The following is a 12,381-nucleotide window of genomic DNA, read 5'->3' as shown; positions in this document are numbered from 1 at the left end:
TTGTGAGGTTCATCTCCATTGAATACGTAGCTGTAGTTTGTTCATTATTATTGCTGTAGCATATTCCATTGTATGAATATTTTAAAATTTATTTATCTATTCTGTTGATGAACACTTGGGTTATTTATTTATTGTATTATAAACTATGCCACCTTAGATATTCTTGTGTCTCCTATGGCACATGTACAATGTAATTGATAAGCAATCATTACATGTGTTTAAATCTTATCTCCCAATTTCTTTCAAAATATAAGAATCATGTCTTTTACACTTAATAAAGGCTTTGAGCACACACTAATTTTCTTTAAAACATATGCCTAGGGGGTGGAATTCCTGGGTCTTAGAGTTTACCTAAAAATATGAAAATGTACATAACTCCTGCGTGCTCCTATGTGATTTCCAAATTGCTTTTTCAACCACCTCCTTTGCATGGGGAGCTCTACGTGTTTAGATCTACGTGTTTAGATCAGCAACCTGAGCCTTTCTGAGTGACCTTGATCTTGAGGGCATGGCTTCAAGTCCCAGATTATCAATGGCAATAAACATGCCTCTTGCTCACTAGGAGGAGCCCCTTTTGTGGAGGGCATCAGCATCTGCTATCTTTATGGTTCCTGCCTTGTGCTGGTCATCACCAGAGAGAGGGTGCACTGGGCTGTCCTATCCTGGACAAAGGTCTCCATGTTCAGCATGGATCTGCTTATCCAGGAAAGTCATTTAATGGGGGATTGGGGAAGCCACCCTGCTTGCTCTATAAAAGGCATACCAGCCATTCGAATATATTAACTGCTTAAAAAACTCAAGTCTATATATAGGTCCTTCCCTAATGTTAGCAGGGTTTGGGGCAAAAGTACAAACAGATGTAACACGTCTACCTAAATTATTTAAAATTATAAATCGCTCCAACTGTTAATCTTAATATATTCTATTCTATCTTGACAAATATGCATCTTCAATGACATGGAAGACCAGGTTCAAATTTAGAATTCCTGGACTCCTCAGGCTTATGCATTTGAATGAGGTGCTGGTGGGAGCCCTGGCCCTGGGCCACCTGCCATCTTTTTCCATCTCTCTCTCCTGCACTAGGGATCTGTGTACACAGAAGCTCAAATGTCCAAGTGATGTGCCCCCTGCCCCAAACACAGCTGCCCCTTAGCCACTTCTAGGGATCCACAGACTCTGCCTTAGAGAAGATGGACCTGGGAAGAGCCCAGCCATTTGGGGAGGGAATTCTGGGGTCACAAGTTCCCAGAACTTGGTCCTGAAGGAGAGACACAGACACCATGTGGGCATGTCCCCTAGAACCTGTAGAAGGAATGTGGACAGAGCTGGGGTAGAGGTGCGCCTCTAATGTATGGTGCCTATGCACAGGTGTAAGGGCGGTATTGTCTGCCTATCTCCCCTCTCCCCTCACGGGTGCAGGAACTGTGTCTGGCAGTATCCCCAGCACCTATCACGGTACCTGGATCTTAAAAGTCACATCCTATATAGGTGCTTAATGGAAAGGACGTCAGACACAGTTCCGCACACTTCACTTCATTTAAACTTTTAATAGCCATTATTGCAGACGAAGGCTGTGAGGTTCAAAGAGGTTAAATGACTCGCCCAAGGTCACACAGCTACAACAGACAGTGGCTGGATTTGCCAGCCACTACTAGCCTACTCTCTCGCCCTTCTTTTCATTAGTATTCTTTCTTTGCCTCTGTGCTGGGGCGGAGGGCCCGGAGCGGCCCCTGCACAAGGCCGGGCCTTCCCCGCCGCCACTCTCCTTCTCTTCCCTCTCCCCCTCCTTCCCTATTCAGCCTCCCCCTCCCCCACCCCCCCTACCCGCCGCGCTCCCACAGCCCGCTCCGCTCCTCCTTCAGCCTCCCCCTCGCGCCGCGCTCCCCAACCCCTCGCGAAGCCCCGCCCCTTCCCTCAGGGGGACGTCACGTGCCGCCCCATCCCCCCGCGCCTGCGCGCTGCTTATTTCCCGCTGTCAGGATGAGGAGGCGGAGGTCGGCGCTCGGGTCCGTCTCTGCCCGCGGCTGTGGCGGCGCCGGCGGCTCCAGCCTTAGCGGTTTCTCCCTGGGCGGCGGCGGCGGCGGCTCGGTCGACGCCTCCTCCGCCAGCTGAGCCTGTGGGAGCCCGGGACGCCGCTTCCCCGCCCATCCCCGCTCCCCGAGGCCGGCCGCCCGGCCATGGCGCAGCCGGGCCCGGCTCCTCAGCCTGACGGTGAGTCGCCCACCATGGCAGGCGCGGCGGGCGCGGCCTTCCCGGCGCCGGCGTCGCGGGGAGACCTCCGGGCGGCGGGAAGGGCGCGCGCAGGCCCCGGGGGTGACCCTGCCGGGCGGAGGCGGGAGCGCGCGGGTTCCGGCGCTGGCTGCGCGCGAGGGCGGTGCGGGGGCCTGGGCGGCAGTCGCTGGGGAGGGGGCGGGAGGTGCCGGCTTTAGCCCTGGCTGGGGTGGGGGTGGAGGGAGGGGCGTGAGGGGGCTGCTGGGGACCAGGCAGAAGCTGGGGAGCGTGGAGAGGGAGCTGCTGTGGGTAGCGGTGGGGCCGGCACGTGGGTTCTGCCCGTGGGGAGGATGGAAATCAGGAACATGTGCTATATTCGTTAAAGAAAAAAAAATTGCTTAGGTAGTGGTGATGTGCCCTCCCCACGCCCCGCCCCCCATCCATGCCACTGAGCGCTTTGAGCTCAGTTTTGTGGCGTGAAACTGGTTGGGATCAGTAGCTGGATTTAGTAGCGTTCCTTGAGAGGCATTGTGGCTTAATGGTAAGTGCTGGGGCCTGGGCGTCTGCAGGACCTGGAGCCTTCACTAACAAGCACTATGCAGGTTTCTTAGCCTTTTTGAACTTGAGTATTCTCATGAAAAGAGGTTAATTCGAGCCTTTATATTTTACTTAGAAAGGAGGCAACATGTATTATGTAAACCGGTTAGTATTATTAAGGCGTTTTTTGGAAATAATGAGGAGAATGGTGAAGTCGAGGAAGCGTGTCTTTTATAGCACTTATATCCAAGGAAGGAAAAAGAGCCCCATCCTAATTAGTCCCAGGTGGTTGTCAGTCCTTCATGACCTTCTGGGAAATTGGCTTAAGCTCTGCTTCGGAGATTGACCACGTGGTTCCAGGTTTTACTACCTGGAGTTGTGTTTGGAAAGACTGTGCCTGGTCCTTGGCAAGGTACTGCTGTGTCTGGGCGAGAGAGTTCTTTCAGGTGTATTTCTGTAATCAGCGTGTGTGCTTAGAATCTTGTGTGAGTGGAATGTCGGGATTTGGTGCTGGGCCCATGGTAGGTCCTTAAAAACCTGCCTTTGCCTAGGATTGTCTCTTAAAATAATCTTTCATGAAGACCTTACTCTCTTTTGTTGCCTTTGAGGAACCTGAAACAATGTTATCAGATTTTAATGCTAGCTGCTTTCTTGGAAGTGTGTTCCAAAGCCTTTTTGCCTCTAGTTTTAGGTTTTGTTAGTTGCCTAAGGAGACATGTCTGGTACCCACATCTGGAGTTGTGTAAGAATCTGGTTGCTGTTTCTGTTTCAGTAGAACAGAAGGGAGGCATTTCTGGTCGACTGTTAGAGGAAACAGGGATGTTTTCAGGCTACATTTTAATCCTCACCTTTTGCATTTGGTGTCAGGGAAGAAAACTTCCCGTTTCCACAAACACCTCTTTGTTTTTGCAGACAGAGGCAGAATAGAGAGAGCCCCAGTGGCTTCTGGTTCTGATCTGGAGGGGTAGGTATGCTTAGCTGGCAGCTGCCTTCTCTTGAGTTGCATGGAAACAAACGTCTAGGACGGCTCAGGTGACATGACAGTCTGGAATCAAAATTCCCTGCCTCTTTCTAGATGTGAAATGGTCTTCCTTGTAAATAGGCAGAAGTGACTAAGCACTTGAAAGAGGCTAGGAAAAATTAGCTTTAGGAAATCTTGTATTCTTAGTACAGGTTTATTCCCTGTTTTTCAAATCCTGTGACCGTGGGATGAGATTTAGTTTGCATAGATTGCAGTATTTATTTTCAGTTAATGTAGTAAATGAGCAGCCACAGCTACTGTTTACAGAAGGAGAGAGAATTCGGTGTATTTGAACGCTTTGTATCAGTGTCTTAGAAGTTCATCTTGGGGATTTAATTTTTCTCTTTGGCTGAACTTAACATAGATCACTTCTTAACACTTTAGCTTTAAGCATGCTTGAATTTCCTAGCCCTGCTGATATCAAAAAAAAACAAAAACAAAAAAACCAAACAGTTGCAGAATTCTTTTGAGTTAAACTGGCAGTAAAAGATAACTTTACTTTTTGACTTTAATCTAGCTTTTATCCCATTTTATTTATTTATTTGGCTGCACTGCGTGGCTTGTGTGCTCTTAGTTCCCTGACCAGGGATTGAACCCAGGCCCTCGGCAGTTAGAGCGCAGAGTCCTAACCACTGGACCTCCAGGGAATTCCCAGGTATCCCATTTTAGAGGCAGTTTTATTTTACATTGACATTGTTTTCTTTTCCTTCTTTGACATAGGTTTATTTTTCATGGAGATATCGTAGATTAAGAAAAGAATTCATTTGTGTGTAAATCGACAGGGTAAAACGTAATAATTTTCTTTTAATTCTCTTTAATTTTTTCTTTTGTAAGTTTTTCGAAAACTATTTTTTTGATCATGCATCTTAGTTTACTCGTTCAGAACAAAGGTAACTTTAATAGTCAAAAAAATTTCAGCTTATTATTTCATTTTACCTTGATAATTCAAAGACTATATAGAATGTAAAATTTTTAAAATTTTAATATTTTTAAATCTAAGTTAAACTCTATCTTAGAAGCATTTGCTCTGATTTTACTTCATTTCTTTTTTATTTAAAAACACTGTATTCTAAAATCCTTCCATTAAAAAAGTATGGCTATTAAGAAGTGTGTCTCCTCCCATCTCCCAAAAGAAACCAGTATTAAGTTTTCTATCCTTCTTGACTTTTTTCTATAGTTAACACAGACATGCTACCTTTTTCCCCTGAAATGGACATGCTTTACATACATAGGTCTGCAACTTGTCTATTTTGCTTATAAGTGTTAGCTATAATTATCATATACTTGTAAATGGTTATGTGGCCATATAATGTGCTATAGACACTGCATGCATTATTTCAGGAAATCTTCTTATCAGTGAGGTGGGTACTATTATAATATTGTTCCTGTTTTATTGATGAGGAAACTGAAGCACAGAGAAGTTGAAAGTGCCTAGAGTTACATAGCTAGAAGTGAGGGGAGCCAGGATTCAAATCCAGGTCACCTGATGCCAGAGCCCTCGATCTGTTTACTAGATTGTGGACTACTTTCCAGTTCAATGTTATAGATCTATCTCATTCTTGTTAAAGAATGTTCTGTCATACGCATGTACCACACATGATTTATTTGCCTATATCTTTATTGATGTTTTAATTTTTTCATTATAAGCAGTTCTGTAATAAATATTCTTGTACATATTTTTCAGGTACTTTTGCTTTTACTTCTGTAAGACTGTGAATTAAAGGGCATGAGCTCTGAGTGAATTAAATTTTAATAACCATTGCTAGCTTACTCTCAAAAAGTATCAATTTACATACCTGCCAATAGTATATGAGAGGGTGGATTTCCTCTACACTTTTACAAACCCTGGATAATGTCAGTTGTTTTAAGTTTGTATCTTGTGATAGACAAAAAAAAAAAAAGGTATTCTTCAGTTAACAAATGTTTGTGTGCCCAGTCTAGACCAAGCCTTATGCTAGGCCCTAGGAAATAAAATGACGAAGAAACCCAAACCCAGTCCCTGTTCCTAGGTGGTGAATCAGAAGGCCGTTAATTAGATAATCCCACAGACAAGTACAAAACTGCTCAACAAATATGAGCGTGTACTACTGGCCAGGCACAATTCTAGATATTTGAAATACATCACTGGGCAACACAGATAATAAATAACCCTGCCCTAGTGTGGGAGAAACAGATATTAAACAACAAACATAAGCAAAACATATGGATTGTTAGGTGATAAGTGCTATGGAAAAAAGAAAAAATAGAGCAGGGTAAAAGGAATGGGGATAGGCTGGTTTTAAATAGGGTGGTCAGAGTAGCCTTATTGCATAGATGACATTTGACCAGAGACTTGAAGGTGATAGAAGAGGTAATATGAGGATATCTGGAGGAAGAGTGTTCCAGACATAGGGATCAATTCTTGCGAATGCCTTAGGGAAGGAATGTGTGTGGCATGTTTGAGGGATGGCATGGAGGTCAGTGTGGCTAGAATGAAATTATTGGGGCAGTGGGTGGAAGGAGGTGGGAGAGGAAGGGAGACGAGAGTAGTAGAATATGAGGTGAAAGGTAATGGGGTGGTGGCAGGTCTTCTGGGCTCTAGAAGCATTGCAAAGATTGGCTTTCACTATGGGGAATCATTAAAAATGTTTTGAGCAGAGGAGTGATGTGATCTGACATAACATTTAAAAAAAAAAAAAACCACTCTGGTTGGTAGATTGGCAGTAGAGTAAAGGAAGGCAAGGGAGGCATTAATCCAGGAAAAAGATGATGAGGCTGAGACCAGGGTGCATTGGTGGAGGTTATATTTCGAAGGCATGGCCAACAGTATTTAGATTAGGTATGGGATGCAAAAGAGAGAGGTAGTCGAGGATCATTAGGAGGTTTTTGGGCTGAGCAGCTGTGAGAGGTACACAATGCTGTAATTGAGGAATTTGACCCATTTAGTTAGTCCAGGAAAGGTTTCTGAGGATGTGGTCCTAGAGCTGAGATCCAGTGGATGAGCAGGAGTCCCTTTTTGGAAGAAGCAGGATGAGTAAGATGACTGAAGAAAGGTCAGTGTGCCTGGGTAGAGATGATGAGAGGGTCAAATAGGTATAGGCTGGCCTGAGTGGGCTTTACTGTTAGAGCTCTAAGGGAAGCCACTGAACGGTTTTAAGTAGGTAAAATGATGGCTTTTTAATTTGTACTTTCCTGATAGTAATTATATATATTTATTTTTTCTTTTGTTGTGCAGAAAGCTTTAATTTTTATGTAGACCTGATCACTTTTTAAAAAAACATTTATTTTTATTTGGTTGTTCCAGGTCTTAGTTGTGGCATGTGGGCTCCTTAGTTGCAGCTCGTGGGCTCCTTAGTTGCGGCATGCATGTGGGATCTAGTTCCTCAGCCAGGGATTGAACCCGGGCCCCCTGCATTGGGAGCATGGAGTCTTAACCAGTGCGCCACCAGGGAAGTCCTTTGACCATTTTAAAAAATTAATGGTTTCTGGGTTTCTTAGGAAGACCTCTTTTTATTAAAAAAACAAACAACCAAAAAAACCCCAACAACAACGAAAACATCTCATTTTCACCACTTTCATAGCTTCATCTCTTATATTTAGTACTTTAGACCATCTGGAATTTATTTTTAAATTTAACAGGTAAAGTTTAATATAAAGAATTATTAACTAAACAGGAGATTACCTAAGAGAAAAAAAAAAACCCTAAAGAATACAGGAATAGTAGATACAGGGAGCAGCTACTGCCTCAAGGCTAAGGCAGAGCACCTAGGGAAGGAACAAATCTTCAAGAGGCTGCTCCCAGAACTGAAATCCAGACTTTGTTGGAGAGGGTACAGCTGTGGCCCTCTGAAGGGCAGTGATCATTGAGGGACCACGTCTGTAGAACTTCCTGGAAAGCTGCTTTCTGGCTTGCTGGGGGAAGCTGCCTGCATCTGGAATTTATTTTTGATGTGATACAGTGTTCTAACTTTATTTTTCTTCCAAGTGGATAAAGCCAATTTTTTTAAAAAAAATATTTATTTTATTTATTTATTTTTGGCCGTGTTGGGTCTTCGTTGCTGTGCACGGGCTTTCTCTAGTTGAGGCGAGTGGGGGCTACTCTTCGTTGCGGTGCGCGGGCTCCTCATTGCGGTGGCTTCTCGTTGTGGAAAACGGGCTCTAGGCACTCCGGCTTCAGTAGTTGTGGCTCGCGGGCTCTAGAGCGCAGGCTCAGTAGTTGTGCTGCACGGGCGTAGTTGCTCCGCGGCATGTGGGATCTTCCCGGATCAGAGCTCGAACCCGTGTCCCCTGCATTGGCAGGTGGATTCTTAGACACTGTGCCACCAGGGAAGCCCAAGCCAATTGTTTTAATACCATTTATTCAATAATCCATATATTTGGTTTGTTTATTATTACTTGATAAATCTCCCAACTACTAAACTTGATCAGAAACACAAAAGCCCTGAGCTTACCCCACAGTCTGACTAACACAGTCTCACTAACACAGACTGACACAGTCTGCCCCAGCACACAGTAGCCTGGGATTGTGTAATAATCCTTTAATTTGTATGTCTTACCTGACTACCTGTGGATGGAACTGCCTTTGACTCTTAAGGGCTCTGATTTCTAAAATATCTTGAGTACATCATATACTAGGTTTTTATTCAGTGAAATTTCATGTGCTCTTTTTGTATAATCAGTCATTACATTGAGTTTAGTCTTCATAGGAATATTTAGTAAACAATTCTGTTTATTTTTGTGTAGGACAGCTGTGCCAGGTAATGCGGAAGGGCTGTGGAAATGAACGAGATATAGTTCTGATTTCAGGAATTTTATGATCTAGTGGAGGGAATGGGCTTTAGGCACACTAATGTGAAATGAGGAGGCGCCTAGTGACAGTAGATAGTTCTCTGTTGGATCACAGGGGAAACTTACTACAAGTAGAACAGGGAGAGCTATGAAGGAAGGTGCCTTTGTTCAGTTTTCTCATTAGATACTTGAATCTCTTCCAAGTGGTAGACTAATTTCTGTTTGAATGCCTCTGGAGAGAGAAGGAACTCACGACATCCTAGTTTTGACTAGTTCTAATGTTTTGGTTATCCTTTAATTAAGTGGAAATTTGCCTCACCATTACTTTTACTCACTGCAGATGTATTTAACCTATAGAGAGTAGTAGATATAGAGACATATCCCTGAAAAGAATCTTAAAGACTATCTTCCCTCATTTTAGAGATCAGGAAGTTAAGGACTAAAGAAGCAGAAGTGATGTGCATTGTAGCAGAGCCAACAGTAGAATTTAGTAGTAGAGTGGGGTTGTCACCTGTCTTCTGGTTACTGCTTCTGTTTATGTAGAATGAACTTTCTCTAGCTGCATCATTATGACATTGCTAAAAAGGAATCATAGAATGGATGTAACTTGATTACAGTCAGAACGCATGAGACTTTTTCTTTTTTTTTTTTAATATTTATTTACTTATTTGGCTGCGCTGGGTGTTCGTTGTGGCACGTGGGATCTTGGTTGCCGCATGCGGGATTTTTTAGTTGTGGCATGTGGGCTCTTAGTTGTGGCATGTGGGATCCAATTCCATGACCAGTGATCGAACCCGGGCCCCCTGCATTGGGAGCCTGGAGTCTTAACCACTGGACCACCAGGGAAATCCTGAGACTTCCTTGATAATTATTTATTTTTCAATAATTGTAGATGCTGGAGGAACTGCCCCTGAGAAGGGAGAACCTGAAGTTATCAAGGAGAAAATAAATATGGACTAGATCTCTGAGGAATTAAGAGCAGATAAGATGCATCAAGAGCTTGAGTGTCAGGAGGAGAGACAGGGATCTCATCCTCCAAAACAGAAGGGAAAAAGGAAAGGATGTGTGAGAAAGAAAGGTAGAGAAAACTCTTGAGGTAGAAGAGAAACTGACTAAATATAAGTGTAGTCTCCATTCATTTATTCAACATATATGATTTGAGTATGAACTACGAACAGGGTAGACAAGGTGCCTGTCCTCATGGAAGTTGTTGTTTTGCAACCTTTATTACAGATGAGATTGTTTATACTTGGCTGGGTTCCTCATCTTAAGCACAGAACACAGAAAATAATTTGGCTATGTTCCCAGTTATCCTAAAGGTGATATAACCAGTACCATTTTAGATGCACAGGAGAGAAGTTAATTCATTATGTACATTGAATACCTTGGGCATTAGGATTTAACTCTGTCATGGAACCTGGGTTGAGAAAGGCTGTTAGAATAATAAGTACAGGGTATGATTGGGTCCTTATTGTGGGAAATCCAATGGGGTGGGGGTGGGGGAACCATGATGTGGGTTACTATTCCATTGGTTAAGTGTATGAAAAATCAATACAAACTTGATAGTTACCATTTAGTCCCAAATTGATGTCTACTTGATTGCTTTCTCTAAGCTCCTGCTATATTTATTATTTATAAATAAACTGCTGCTGCCCACCTGGCCTCCCCCCCTCCCCCATCTAGATATTATATTCTCAGCTTTCTTAGCTACTATGGAATAGAGTCTGCCTGACACTACTTCTGTCTTTCATTTTATTGTGAACCTAGTAAGCCTCAGTAGACAGTTACAGAAGGGCCATTAACAGGTTAGATCCATCTCTATTGCAAAAATTTGTTCTGCATTTACTCCTGACAGATGAAATCCAGTCTTCCTAGAACATGGCCACTTTTTGTGGTAACTGTATTAGTAAATTCTTAACTTTGTTGGGCTGAAATCACTTCCCTACAACTTCTACACCATGGTTCTGGCCTCGTGAATGAGTCAAAATTAGTCTCTATTTTCTCTTCCACACAAAGGGTCTTCAGATACTTAAAAGAGCTTGCTTCCATCTTGGCAGTTCCTCATGTGAGGATTCTGTACCCTCTCCATTCTTTGCAGCTTCTTTTGCTTGGCTAGCCAGATGTCCTAATACCATGTAGTTTGCTAGTGCTCTTCCTAAAATGGTGTCCCTAATATTAGTGGAATATTCCAGACATGGAATCTATGTGACTCGTGCAACAAACAGCAAAGATTTTTTGATCAAAACTCTCAACTCTTTTTGATGTATGCTAACGTTCCCTCAAATTTGTTTGATTTCTCTGTATCATATGAGTTCATAATAAAATGGAAGCTGTGATTTATTGAGGTGTTCTGTGCCTTGCACTGTGTTGTGTTTTTTTTAAAATTAGAGTAGTTTTATTTTCATAGCAAAATTGAACAGAAAGTACAGAGAGTTTTCTTATACCCCCTCCCTGTCAGACTCCCTGACCATCAACATTCCACACCAGTGTGGTACATTTTTAAACAATCGAACCTGCACATCATTATCATCCAAAGTCCATCACTTACATTAGTGTTCACTCTTGGTGTTGTACATTCTGTGGGTTTGGACAAACATGCAATGCATCTATCCATTGACCGTTGTAATATCATATAGAACAGTTTCACTGCCTTAGAAATGCCGTGTTCTACCTCCTCATCCCTCTTTTCCCCTGAATGCTTGGTAAACACTGATCTTTTTACTGTCTCCATGGTTTCTCCCTTTTACAGAATGTTATATAGTTGGAATCTTACAGTTATGTAGCCTTTTTCATATTGGCTTCTTTCACTTAGTAATATACATTTAAGGTTTCTTCATGTCTTTTTGTGGCTTGGTAGCCCAATTCTTTTTTTAGCACTGATTAATATTTCATTGTCTAGATGTACCAGTTATTCAGTTATTGAAGGACTTCATGATTGCTTCCAAGTTTTAGCCGTTATGAATAAATTACTATAATGCAGATTTCTGTGTGGATCTAAGTTTTCCACTCATTTGGCTAAATATTAAGGAGTGTGATTGCTGAATTATATGGTAAGAGTATGTTGAAGTGGCTGTACCATTTTGCATTCCCACCAGCCACAAATGAGCATTCCTGTTGTTCCACTTTTTCCAGCATTTGGCAAGTGTCTGTGTTTTGGATTTTAGCCATTCTAGTAGATGTGTAGTGGTATCTCATTGTTTTAATTTGCGGTTCCCTAAAGACAGATGATGTTGAGGTTATTCACTATCTGTATATCTTCTTTTGTGAGGTGTCTGTTCAGAATTTTTGCTTAACTTTTAATGAGGTTGTTAATTTTCTTATTGTTTAGTTTTAAGAGTGCATTGTGTATTTTGGATAACTGGACTTTATCAGATATGTCTTTTGCAAGTATTTTCTCCAAATCTGTGGCTTGTCTTTGCCCTTGACAGTGTTTTTCACAAACAGAAGTTTTAAATTTAATGAAATCCAACTTATAATTATTTCTTTCATAGATCATGCCTTTGGTGCAGTATCTAAAAAGTCATTGCCATAACCCAAGGTCATCTAGATTTTCTACTATGTTTCACTCTAGGAGTTTCATAGTTTTGCATTTTACATTTAGGTCTGTGACTCATTTTGAGTTATTTTTTTTGTAAAGGGTGTAAAGTCTGTAGCTAGATTTTTTTCTTTCATTTTTGCATGTGGATATCCAGTTGTTCCAGCACCATCATTTGTTGAAAAGACTGTCCTTTCTCCATTGAATTGCCTGTCCTTCTTTGTCACAGATCAGTCTGCTATATTCGTGGATCTATTCCTAGGCTCACCATTCTGTTCCATTTATATATTTGTGTATTCTTTCATAGATG

At 42.3% G+C, this 12,381-nt stretch overlaps 1 protein-coding gene across 2 annotated transcripts in view; it reads left to right on the top strand.

Annotated features, from left to right (window-relative positions):
* The window catches only part of RABEP1 (rabaptin, RAB GTPase binding effector protein 1), a 248,969-nt gene that overhangs the window by 142,837 nt on the left and 93,751 nt on the right, over nt 1-12,381 (top strand). Inside the window, exon 1 of one of the 2 annotated variants that reach the window (XM_030861643.2) lies at nt 1,974-2,211. The exons of the other annotated variant lie outside the window; for it this stretch is intronic. Within the exon in view, the coding sequence (XP_030717503.2) occupies nt 2,178-2,211 (34 nt within the window). The 5' untranslated portion in view covers nt 1,974-2,177. Of the gene's footprint in view, nt 1-1,973; nt 2,212-12,381 lie in introns of those variants that run through there. 2 annotated transcript variants of the gene reach the window in all.

The sequence above is a fragment of the Globicephala melas genome, chromosome 20 (assembly GCF_963455315.2).
Source record: "Globicephala melas chromosome 20, mGloMel1.2, whole genome shotgun sequence".
Taxonomy (NCBI): Eukaryota; Metazoa; Chordata; class Mammalia; order Artiodactyla; family Delphinidae; genus Globicephala; species Globicephala melas.
The sequence above is the reverse complement of the archived record's forward strand: the minus strand, read 5'-3'. Positions and strand labels throughout refer to the sequence as shown.